This window comes from Phaseolus vulgaris, chromosome 10 (assembly GCF_000499845.2).
Source record: "Phaseolus vulgaris cultivar G19833 chromosome 10, P. vulgaris v2.0, whole genome shotgun sequence".
In the NCBI taxonomy this organism is placed as follows: domain Eukaryota; kingdom Viridiplantae; phylum Streptophyta; class Magnoliopsida; order Fabales; family Fabaceae; genus Phaseolus; species Phaseolus vulgaris.
In genome coordinates, this window is record NC_023750.2 from 8,019,802 (window position 1) to 8,032,588 (window position 12,787).

Consider the following 12,787-nt stretch of genomic DNA (forward strand, 5'->3'; position numbering starts at 1 on the left):
AGCATTTGCTGACATTTGTGCATCATGCAGACATGGCTTGGTTTTGAAACAACAACACAACCTTTGTTCACTTCATCTATCTTGACAAATGACCATGCAAAGATGAGTGAATGAGGAAATATATCAGAGAGCATTAAAGAAGTAAACAAACAACATTTATACAACATGTATATTCAATAATATGTTCAAAATCAACATATCTAAGATAGAAAAAAAAGTACATAACCTATGAAGGGGCAAAACCATCCATTTACTATTTTTTTTATTGGAACGGACGTGATTATCTGGAGGTGGAAAGAGTGATACTTTGGGGAAGTTGAGCTTGAGTATCCGATGAAAGATTACCGAGTTGTTCATGAAAATTGAAGGAAGATCACAATCAGAATATATGACAATATGAGTTTTTGAATGAAAAGAATTACACGGCAAGAAAATCAAGAATGAGCTATGTAAGATTTGCGTTAACCAAGAGAAGGATGCGAATTGTGTCGGTCAAACCCATAATAAGCGCGCACAACAAAGGTTGTGTGGGTCAATACGATGCATGGTAGACGCTAAAGGAATTGTTGTTATTGCGTCGGCCTGGCTGATGCAAAGTGTGTGTCATTGCGACGTTTTCCATCGGTTTGAGCCGACACAACTGATGCAAAGTGCATGTCAGTTGTTGCATTGTTTTACGTTAGCCTAAGATGACACAAAGAATGTGTCAGTCGTTGCGTCGGCCTGAGCCAATGCAAAGAGTTTGATAAATATCAATTTCGTTTCCTCCACATTCAATTTCTAACCCTAACTTCTTCTCTTCTCCCCCCAGGTCATCCATCGATTACGCATTGTACAAAGGGGAGGTTTAAATTCACCCGTTCCCCCCTGCGCTGTCAATGCCTTCATCCCTCTCGTCGAGTCCCTCCATCATTGCAGTCCCTCTCTCCACTAGTCCTCCCACATGTTCTATTCTCTCCTTTCTCTCTCCGGCTTCTATCTTTCTCTTCTCTTTATTTGTTCATGTAATCTTTTTATTTATTCATTTCTTTATTTCAGCTCCGGTTCCAACTCCACCTTTCCAAAGCTTCAACTCCCTCTTCGTGGTATTTTCTCTGGCGAAGGTTTAAATTGTTGAAAGGTTTTATTTTTTATTTGGATTTGAGTTGTTGGTTTTGTTGTTGTTTATATTCTGGTAATTTTGGTTTGGAAATTTTATATGCTAGTTTTATGGTGTTTATGTTCTAGTAATTTATAGGTTTCTTATTGTTTCTGTTTATGATTGTTCGCTTTGGTTTGGTTTTGGAAATTTTGTGGGCATTTATGTGAATTCCGTGGGGAGGGAATTTTATTGTAAATAAGAGTTACTAACTCTTTAATTAATTCAGTAGATAATTGCTAATTAACATTATAATTTTATCTTAATATCTCAAATAAACCTTTTAATAATGATTTTTATAATTTAGATTAATAGGTGGATTTTTAATTTTAAAATTTTGCATCTAATTTTTACAGTATTTTATATCTTTTATTTTAATGATGTGGTGTAAGGAAAATCTATTTTTTTTTAAATTATGACCGACACAATTACGTATTTAATTTTTTTTTTTGGGCTTGGTTGACGTATGATGGCGTCCCTGATAGCATTTGCATCGGTCAGACCAACGATCGCGTTTATCTTACATCGGCTTGGCCCATGCAATTTGCACTGACACAAATGTTAGAATACGTGGCTTAAAAAACAAGATGGATGATGAATTATTTTCAAAAAGATTTTCACAACTTTCACAAATGTTTAAGTTAGATTGAAAATTTCATAAAAATCAACTAACTGAAATCAATGTTCAATTGATTGTAAAATGAGAAACATGCATAAAAACATAATATTTTCTGTTCTATTTATTTTTTAAAAAGATATGAATTACTTTTGTAGTTGATATGACACTACAAGAAAATAATTAAATATAAACTAATTTTAGAGACTAAAATAATTAGTCACTATATTTACTAGATTAGAGATCATTTTATAAACTAAAAAATTATTGGTATCTAAAATAGTTTCTATTATTAATAAAAATTGATAAAATAGTTTCTAACTATTAGCTATCAAGGTTTTAACTACTAACTACTTATGTTCTAAATTAGTCTTTATTAGTCTTTTAGAGACTAATTTGGAATCTAAAATATTAGTAGTTAAAGCTTTGGTAGCTAATTTAGATACCGATTTATAAACCATTTTATAATATATTATTAATAATAGAAACCATATTAGATATCAATAATTTTTTAGTCTTTAAATTAGTATCTAATTTAGTCAATATAGTAACTAATTATTTTTTGTTTCTAAATTTAGTTGTTATTTAATGATTTTCTTGTAGTGTGATTTCATTATGATTGAAAAAATATACAAAATTGTTATTTTATTTATAAAAGCTTTCATGTTAGGCATCACTATGCAACTTGACATCTTAGCTAGGCTGACATCTCAAGTAACAATAATCATTTGTCATCACATGAAAAAAGTATTATTAAAAAAAATACAAAAAATATGGGGGGACTAAACCAAAACTCATATGTTAACAAAAATGATACCTATGTAGACTATACCTATTCATAAAGAATTCTAAGAACAAACTAAATGGAAGCTATTATACCAATGAAATGATTCTCTATGAATAAATGTTAAATTAGTCAACTTATCAGCATGCATATTCCCTTCACGAAAAATATGAGTAACCCTAACCCTGATTTTCCCACAGTAATTAAGATAAGTATTCCATCAATTACGAAACATCCACGGAACATTAGTCTTAGTAGTAAACACAACACAAATCAGGGAAAAATCTCATTCAAGCCAAACATTAGTAAGCTTCATCTTTTGAGTTTCCTCCATAACATGTATAACTCCATAAAACTCGGCAACCATAGCAGACTAAACTTCAAGAAACGTAAAGAAAACACTAATAAACTCCCCCACACTCCCATAAAAAATATCTCCACAAGTAGCAAGACCAAAATACCCCTAGCAGCCCCATCAGTGTTAATTTTAACCCTGCCTGGTGAAGAAAACTCCCATCTAACAAGAAGAGGACGAAGAACTTTACCACTACGAGTATTAATACCAAAAAACTTAATCACTTTGAAATTCAACATATCATTCTTCATTGAAGCTTTAGACGAATTTTCCACTAGACAAGTTAAATCTTTAATTACTGTAATAGCCCTAGAAGCCTCAATCTTATCCTAAAATCTAACATAATTCCTCCTATGCCATATCATCCAAATAGAAAAAGTTATCACAACAAGTTTAATCAATTTAACCAAAGGACTGTCATTACTCTTACTATAAGAAAGAAGATCATCCTTATTAGATAAATGAGAAGTAAGAAATATTTGTCGAACCCAACTCTAAATATGCAAAACATTAGAACATTCAAAAATATAAATGTTGAATAGATTCCTCATGCTTTTCACAAAGTGTACACATAGAACATATATGCAAACCTTTATTCTGAATATGTTGATCTGTAGGAAGTCGGCCATGAAAAACTTTCCAAAGTACTAGAGTTTTGGAAGGCATAATAGATGAAGACCAAATGAATTTACCCCAACCACAAGGAACTCCTGGTTCCAAGAAAAAAGTCCTAGCCAATTTAAGAGTGAAACGACTAGACTCATCTAGAATCCAATTAGGAATATCTTGTTCCTCACTAATCATTATATGATTAAAAAAATGAGGCATCTGCTCTAAAGATAAGGTAATATTTCAATCACAACCTGTCCAAAACTGAGAGACTGTATCCAGAATGCTAGCACCATCAGATAACCTTGCAATATTTGCTAAAGAAGTAGTAGAACGCCATTTATTATTTCAGAAATTAATAAAAGAACCTGTACCAACAGTCCAAGAAGTATAATCAAGTATAGTAGAATAAAACTGCTTAATTTCAGGCCAAAGAGATGAGGATTTGTAAACCATTCTAAATTTGTATTTTGATTTAAGAACCTTGACTTTCAAGAAAAAAAGACCAAGGCCTGTTACTATAAGCAAAGTTCCAAACAAGCTTAAGAAGATGTGCATTATTTTCATGACGAAGATTAATAATCTTCAAACCTCCATTCTCAATAGGAGAACAAATCGTATCCCAATTCACGGTGACTATGCCTTTTCTTCAAAATATCATCAGTCCAAATAAAATTTTGACACCACTGCTCAAATTGGTTAAGAAGTGAAATAGGCCATTTATACATATTAAAGCTATAAGCTAGAAATCCAGTAATCACCGTATTAACCAACTGAATCTGACCCATCATGCTAAGAGATTTACCTTTTCAAGATGCTAGCTTCAATTTGACTTTATTAGCCAAAGGTTGAAGAAATTGACAATTTGTAGCATGAACAAAAACAGGCACTCCTAAATAATTGAAAGGAAAACAACCAAGACTACAAGAAAGAATACGTTGAATTTTGGTGAAATTTTTTGCAGAATTATCCATGGTGAAAAAACTACTTTTAGAGTTATTAACATATTGACCAGAAAAATCACCATATGTTTTAATAAAAATACTCAATTTTCTAAAAGACTTAATATCTCTCTACAAAAAATGAATATGTCATCAACATATAAAATATGAGAGGGAGTGAGATAACCTTGCGAACAAGCCATATTTAAAATTTTCTTATCATTCACAAGTTTAAAGATACATCTACTAAGAACTTCCTCTGCAAGACAGAAAAGTAAAGGAAACAAAGGATCACCTTGTCTGACACCTCTATTGCAAGGGAAAAAAGCTACCAAACTACCATTTATTTTGATAGAAAGCATAGCTGAACGGAGAATTGTACTAATCCATCTGATAAACGAGGGGTGAAAACCAAAGCGTGTCAAAACTAATAATAAGAACTTCCAAATCAGAGTGTCAAAGGCTTTATGAATATCAACTTTGTAAGCCACATTACCTTCTCTAACCTTTTTAGAATGTATGTTAATACCTCCAAAAGCAATACCAATGCAATCTTGAATCTGTCTACCCTGCACAAACTCATATTGATTAGGAGAAATGATTCTAGCAGCCACAAGAGCAAGTCTATCCGCCAGTATCTTGGAAATAATCTTAAATTTGAAATTAACAACAACAATTGGCCTGTAATCTTTAATGGAGTCAGCACCCTTAATCTTAGGAATAAGAGATACCACATTACTGTCCATTCCAGGGAGAACTCAATTTTGTTTAAAAAACTGTTGAACTACATTGCAAACATCTGTCCCAATAATGTTCCAGCAAGAATGATAGAAAACACCACCAAAACTATCAAGACCAGGAACACTATTATGATTAAGATTAAAAACAACAGTCTTGATTTCCAAAAAATTGGGACATTTAATCAACATCATATTCTCCTAAGAGGAAACTAGCTCAGAAATATAAGAACCAATAAAATCTTCCATATTACTTGTATATGAAGCATTATAAATATACTCAGCATAAAGATTTTTATAAAAGTCCAAAATATGATCCTCAATGAGTTTAGGATCCTTAGTAACCTCATTATCAATCCGTAGACGATAAATCCCACTAGAATTATTTCTTCTTTTGACCACAACATGGAAAAAAAAAGCAGTATTTCGATCTCCATCTTTGAACCATAACATCTTAACTCTTTATTTCCAAAACATATATTAATAATGAAGAACATGATCAAGCTCCTCCATAACAATCTTTTCTTGATTGAGAAGCCCATCAATATCAGACAATATACAAAATTATTTCATCTTGCTTATATTTATTATTTTAAATCCTAAGATAACCTCCAAATATAAATTAATTTAAATTATTATTATTACTATTATTATTTTATTGTTTTTAATGAGTGTACTAACAATTACCATGATACATTATTATATTGATTAGAATTAATATTTATTGTATTTCTAATAATATACCTATATTTTTTTATTTATTTACTAACCAAAAACATTGTAAATTAATAAATACGTATATATAACTACAATAAAAAAAATATTAATTAATATATCATTGTTAATTAAATAATATAAAATAATCAAGCAAGATACACTTAGGAACACAATTTATCATATTTATCACTTTTAACAATTCAACATTTTGTTGATATAATACATTACTAAATAATGTCTATAAGAAACATTCACTATATTGCAAACATAAAATTACTATAAAAAAAATATCTCAAAAATTATCATTAAATATACCATCCATATAAAAAACTCAATACTTTAAATATTCTTAAACGAAACGCATTCTCTACACAAAAATCAACATTAACATTGTGACAAACTCATATCCCCTAAATCACATACCTTAAGTGCTATCAAAAGTATAATTAAGGCTTAAGTTCCTAATTTTACTGCTCTAACAAGAAGGCTAAACATATTCATAAAATACTCTAAAAAATAATCTAGACTAAGAATCATGTTAATAAATATTATTTTTGTCATATAAAAGTAAAACTCTAAATCACAGACATGCACCATTTTCATAAAACCAACTAAAAAATGGAGAAAGAGAAACTTACTAAAAAAATGGCATTTAATCTCACAAAATTGTTCTATTTGTACCAAAATTTCTAAAATAAACTCATGAAAAAAACGTACAACCATTTCTTAAATTTAGAAAGAAAAGAGAAGAACAATATTTTAGACAGATAATAATTTCTGTAAAATAAATTTCAAAAAAATCATCTTATATGATAATTATTTTTAACCCAAATTCAACATCTCTTAATTAATTTATAATAAATTATTCAATAAATAAATTTTGTTTCAAAATAATAATAATTATTATTATTATTATTGAGAAAGAATCATAACTCCATAAACATTTTCCCCGTTATACAATAAGAATTTAATAAAAATATTTGGGTAAAGAAACAATTATGATTAGTCCAAATGATTTTAAAGACAATTTTAGAAAATACAATTATTAACAAATTTAGAAATAATAACTAAATTAATTCATTTTTTATTTTATTTTTATGAATTACTTATTATACATGGAAACAAAATTAGTTATTAAGAAGAATTTTAATTTGAAATTAATTGTTACAAAGGTGTTTTTGAAAAGAATATGAAATGTATTCATGCATTACCTCCGTTGAATTTTGAAATTAATTAATTGCATTATTATTGGAATAATCTTATCCAGATAGGAATGACTAGTCAGTTATTACTTTTATGTGATTATTTTCTTCTGTATTTATTGATATAATCATGTATATAATTAAAAATATATATGTTCCTAATTTAGATTATTTTTCTAACTTATGATTATTAAATTTTAATTTACTTCTTTTAGGGTGTCAAATTTCAAATGAATCTTATTTATTAAAGTTAATGGAACTAATTCAAATATGCCTATAAATAACATGGTGTTCAATGTTAGTTTTTGGGATAATCAATTGAATAATTGAAGTTATTATTTGTGTTATTAGAAATGGTGAAGAATTTCATTGTAGCTTTCTTACTTGTCTTTGTCTCTCAAGGTGAGTTTTGTTCCCAATGAAAGAGATATAGTAATTGTTTATAAAACATTATTGATAACTTGTGTTTGTGTTTGATGATTTTAGCTTATGGACAATGCTCTTTGAACGATATTCATGTGACCCAATCTAGAACAGGACGTACAGTAGGTGGAAAGCCAGAATGGAGTGTGACTATCACAAATTGGTGTGCATGTGTTCAACAAAATGTACAATTGAATTGCAAAGGGTTTAAAACTGTTGAACCAGTCGAATCTTCACTTTTGAAAGTTTCAGGTGATGTTTGTCTTCTTAGTTTAGGTCAACCTGTCTGGAAAGGTGCTATCGAATTCAACTATGCTTGGGACACTCAATTCCCACTAAATCCAATTTCCTCAAAGGTTGCATGTTAAATGTAATGTAAATCATTTTCTATAATAAATTCATCTTATTACTCCAATCTTGTTCATCATCATTATCATTTTATAATAAAACATTAATTTGATGTTCTTTGATTTTTTTTTTTTTATAATTTATCACTTGTTATTCAAAGTAATAATATATTATTTTAATTATTAAGAGATAATTATTTATATATTATTTTAATTATTATGAGATAATTACTTCTACCAAATATCGACAAAATTAAATTATGAGATAATTTTTACATTATATATTTTTTCGACCTCATACACACATATAAATTTTCTTACTATTCGGAGAAAGAAGGTGACTTATTTATCTATAAATTTTTTTCTTTGTTTATTCTACTAGTTTCTTTACATAGTTGGTGAAAATATATTGATTAAGAGATTGGTATAGATGGTAGGAGACATATAAAAAGTGATCAATATATGTCTTTCCAAAATAACAGGGGCTTCTATGTTAAAGGAAAATGTTAAAGTTAATAGTCTTGTCCTTCTAAAAGTGATTGAATTAGCAATGATATATTTATTCTAAAGAAAAACTATTGTGAGAATAGCAGAGAATGAATTTGAAAATTCCAGAGATTCCATCTATTTAAATTGATATTTTTATTTGCATCATATATAAGAGACAAAAATAAGGAAGTGAGAACAAATATAATGTAAAGTAATCTAATATTAATATATATATATATATTTATACTTTCATTTTCATTAATACGATTAATAATAAGTCTTATTTTGATTAATACGACTAATATGACTAATAGTTCTCAATTGTTAAGGAAAAAATGACTAATACAACTAATAATAAGTCTTATTTTGATATAGGGTTTGAGATTGTGAGTCAGTCTAAAACCCTTGTGTTTTTATCCATGTTGTAACTCTTTAAGATTTAGTAGCGTGTTGGTCATCCTCCATCCTAGACAAGTTGTTTTTTCGTCAGGGTTGGATGAGACTCGATTATTTACTCGATGCATTAAGTTTTATCCTACAAGTGTTGCTCGTATCAGTGAGTACTATTTCGATCTTAAACCTTAAACCAATGGTAGGTGTCAAATGTTCTTACTAGAAAAGAGTGTGATTTTTTTAGGGTGGAAAGAGTGATACTTCGGGGGAGCCAAGCTTGAGTGTCCAAGGAATGTGGAGTTATTGATGAAAAAGACCTAAGGGAGATCCACTTGCAAAAGATTCTCCGAGAAGTCAATAAAAGTTAAAGAAACTGATGAATGTATAAGAATAAGTGTTTGAATAAAAAGAATTGATTGAACACTTCATGTGTGATCAATCTATATTTATAGGCTTTTAAGCCTAAATTAAATATTCAATTGATTAATAAGTAATTTACATTCACTTACTTATAACCAATTTTGTTATTATATACATATAAATATTTGATTGTTTGTTATATTATATATTGTCTTTGTATATATTGAAATCTCTCTGTCGAAGACGAGTAGTACAAAATTCAATTAATACTAATAATATGTCAAAGTTTAATATAGAAAAAACATTGTTGAGGTATTCCTTCAATTTGTCATTGACAATGAACAATTCAAAATGCCTTAGCCTTTAGAGAATATAAGGTGCATAATTTATTTATTTATTTATTATCAGCAATAATAAATAAATAAATAGAATCATTTCAGGGGTAGTTCAACCCTTATACATATCATGACACTCTAGCACACCTCACCAAAACATTCACTCCCAAACGAGGAAAAAAACCACTACCTAACAGAAAACAACCCATAAACAACCATAGCCTCTAAAGGGAATAACAAGGTAACCCAAACTCACAAACATCCATCACTCAACCCACACATGAAAACGAACCAAAGAAAACAAAATTGAACAACTTATAACAAATTGAGACAAGACATAGGGGCCAAACACCAATCAGAATAGCAAAAATGAGCACCGGGAACTTTATAAGTAACCCAAGACCAAACATTCAGTTGGGCCAAAGAAAAGATTTCAAGGTGATCCACCACTCCACCATTGAAAATGATCTTATTCCTATGATTCCATATCTCCTTTACCACATCAATCCACACGCTTCCCAAAACTGAGTTGACAGATACATATGCCTTACATAAAGAGAACATAATAAAATTTGAGAAGGGATCAATGGGAGCAGCCGACACCAAACCTAACCACAAGGACACGGGTTCTAAACTAATCAGGTAGTTCTACAACCAAAGAACAAATGATTTGTAGATTCCTCTTGTACCCCGCACAAGCAACAAAGAATATTGTCAACCACCACCCCACGCCTATCCAAGTTAACTTTAGTAGCAATCTTGTTTTCCAACACCCTCCAGACCAAAACCTGAGCAGCAGGTAGGACCTTACAATTCCAAAACAGATTATAAAAATACGATAACTCCCATTTGCCTTCTCCCCTCAAAAGACGATAGGCAGATTTCAACGAAAAATAAGGGGGCACACTACCTTTCCAGGACCACCAGTCATCAGAACCCAGAACAAGGCCCAACCCAAAAACCTCCTCATAAAGTTGATAGACCTGGGTCTTCTCCCACTCAAACAAACTTCTTCGCCAAACTAGATTCCACTTTCACACACCGTTAGCCCAATCTCCACAATCCTCCAGCAAAGACTCTTTATTAACGCTCAGGGAAAACAATCTCGGATATTTACCTTTCAAAGCAACATTACCCACCCAAATGTCTTCCCAAAATAAAATAACATTCCCATTACCTAATTCCCACTTAACATGGTCTTCAAACTTGTCACCCCATTCCTTCGATGCCCACACCTCATTCAAATCTTTCCACCAAAGGGATCGAACCTGTTTGGATTGGACACTTTCAAACTTCTCCAGCCTCCATACTTGGACTCTAAAACCTTTTTCCACAAACCGCCCTTGGAGGAGCCCATCCTCCAAATCCATTTTCCCAATAAAGCTACATTAAAAAGCTTAATATTAATAACCCCAAGACCTCCAACATCACGTGATTCACACACCTTTTCCCAAGAGGCCCACACAATCTTTCTCCCTTCGGACCCCCAACCTCACAGGAAGTCCCTTTGCAATTTCACAATCTTCAAACATAGAAAGATAAAACAGAGGAATAGCAGAAATAACAGACTTAATAAGGCAAATCCTTTTGGCCATTGAGATAAACCTACCTTTCCATCTTTCCAATCTAGTCTTTATTCTATCCCCCACCCCTTCCCAAAACACTTCTTCCTATGGCACCCCCCCCCCTCCACAATCATCCCAAGGTATTTGAAGGGGGTTTTCATCACCTTACAGTTAAGAATATCCGCAAAGCGGCAAATCATATAATGATCGACCCCCACCCCACCAATATTGCTTTTCAAGAAATTCGCCTTTAGTCTTGAAGCCAACTCAAAACAACTTAAAATAACCTTTATATTAAACACATTTTGATATTCGCTTTGCAGAAAAAACAGAGTATCATCAGCATGCTGAAGTATATTGACCTCAACCTTTTTAGCCCAAACCTCCAAACTATCCACCATATTTTTCTCAACTACATTCCTTACCACTCATGCAAGGCCTTCAGTCGCTATAAGGAACAAAAATGGAGCAAAGGGGTCTCCTTGTCTCAAACCCTTTTGAGGAACAAATTCCTTGGTTGGGCTACCACTCACAAGCACTGACACCGAAGCAGACTCCAGGCAAGATTTAATCCAAACAATCCATTGTTCACAGAACCCTAATCTACCAAGCATATAGTATATGAACTCACACCTCACAGAGTCGTACGCCTTCTCATAATCCACCTTAAAGAAAACACAACTTTTCCTCTTCCTTTTTGCCTCCTTTAACACCTCGTTGGCCACAAGAACACTATCCAAGATTCCCATTCCCTAAAGAAAATCAGATTGCCTTGGATCAATGACTTTGCTAATCACCTTTTTAAGCCTTAACGAAAGCATCTTCGTGATGATTTTGTACAAGCACCCGACCAGAGAAATAGGCCTAAAATCACAAAGTTGTTGTGGGTTCTCAAACTTAGGGACCAAACACACAAATGAGGCGTTCGTCCCCCTAGGCCATTTATAAGACCTAGCGAAATCATTCACAACCTAAAGAATATCATCCTTTAAAAAATCCCAACAAAATTTAATAAAACCAAAATTAAAACCATTCAGCCCAGGACTTTTGGAACTATCACAACTCTAAATAGCTAACTTGATTTCCTCTTCGGAGAAAGACTTAACCAGCATTTCGTTGTCAGCATCAGAAACAAAATTAAAGGGTACATTGTCCAGCCTGACTTGAGGACCATCACCACTTTCAAACCTAGCCTCAAAGAATTCTCTTACCTTATCTTTAACCAACTCCTTATCTTCACACCAACACCTGTTAATAAACAACCCATTAAGCCCATTCCTCATCCTCCATTTAACGGCTGATTGAAAGAACTTTGAATTAAGATCAACATCTTTCAGCCACTTAATGCGAGCTTTCTGATGAATAATAGCTTCTTGTTTGAAGAAGTTTTTGTTTTGTTCTGCCAAGAAAGACCTTTTCTCCTCTCTTCCCTCCTCATCTAAGCCGCCAGCATCGTCGCACTCATCCAGCTCCTGAATTCTCTTTTGTAGTAACTCCCCTACCTGGTTAATATTGCCAAAAACTTCTTTATTCCAAATTTTTAAATCGAATTTTAACTTCTTCAATTTTTCTTTAAATACAAACATCCCTCTTCCGTGAATCTTATAACTGAGCCAATGACTACGGACGAAATCTCTAAATCTGCCATCCTTTTGCCAAACATCCAGACTAAGAAAAGGTTTTGGTCCTCATTCTGAAGATGTATCTTTTAACAATATTTCCAACCTCAATTAAGAAATACCTATATGTGATAACTAACACCATCCAATAAAAATT

The 12,787-nt window shown here is 31.6% G+C and overlaps 2 protein-coding genes across 2 annotated transcripts; one reads left to right on the plus strand and one right to left on the minus strand.

Annotated features, from left to right (window-relative positions):
• Positions 1 to 7,406: 7,406 nt before the first annotated feature.
• LOC137819649 (TPD1 protein homolog 1-like) lies at positions 7,407 to 7,914 on the plus strand. Its single transcript, XM_068623553.1, has 2 exons — positions 7,407 to 7,501; positions 7,586 to 7,914. The coding sequence occupies exons 1-2, from the start codon at positions 7,453 to 7,455 to the stop codon at positions 7,888 to 7,890; spliced, it is 354 nt and encodes a 117-aa protein (XP_068479654.1). The 5' UTR covers positions 7,407 to 7,452; the 3' UTR covers positions 7,891 to 7,914.
• Positions 7,915 to 11,439: 3,525 nt separating this feature from the next.
• Positions 11,440 to 11,760, minus strand: LOC137813715 (secreted RxLR effector protein 78-like). Its single transcript, XM_068616116.1, has one exon. The coding sequence runs from the start codon at positions 11,758 to 11,760 to the stop codon at positions 11,440 to 11,442; it is 321 nt and encodes a 106-aa protein (XP_068472217.1).
• Between the last annotated feature and the right edge of the window lie 1,027 nt (positions 11,761 to 12,787).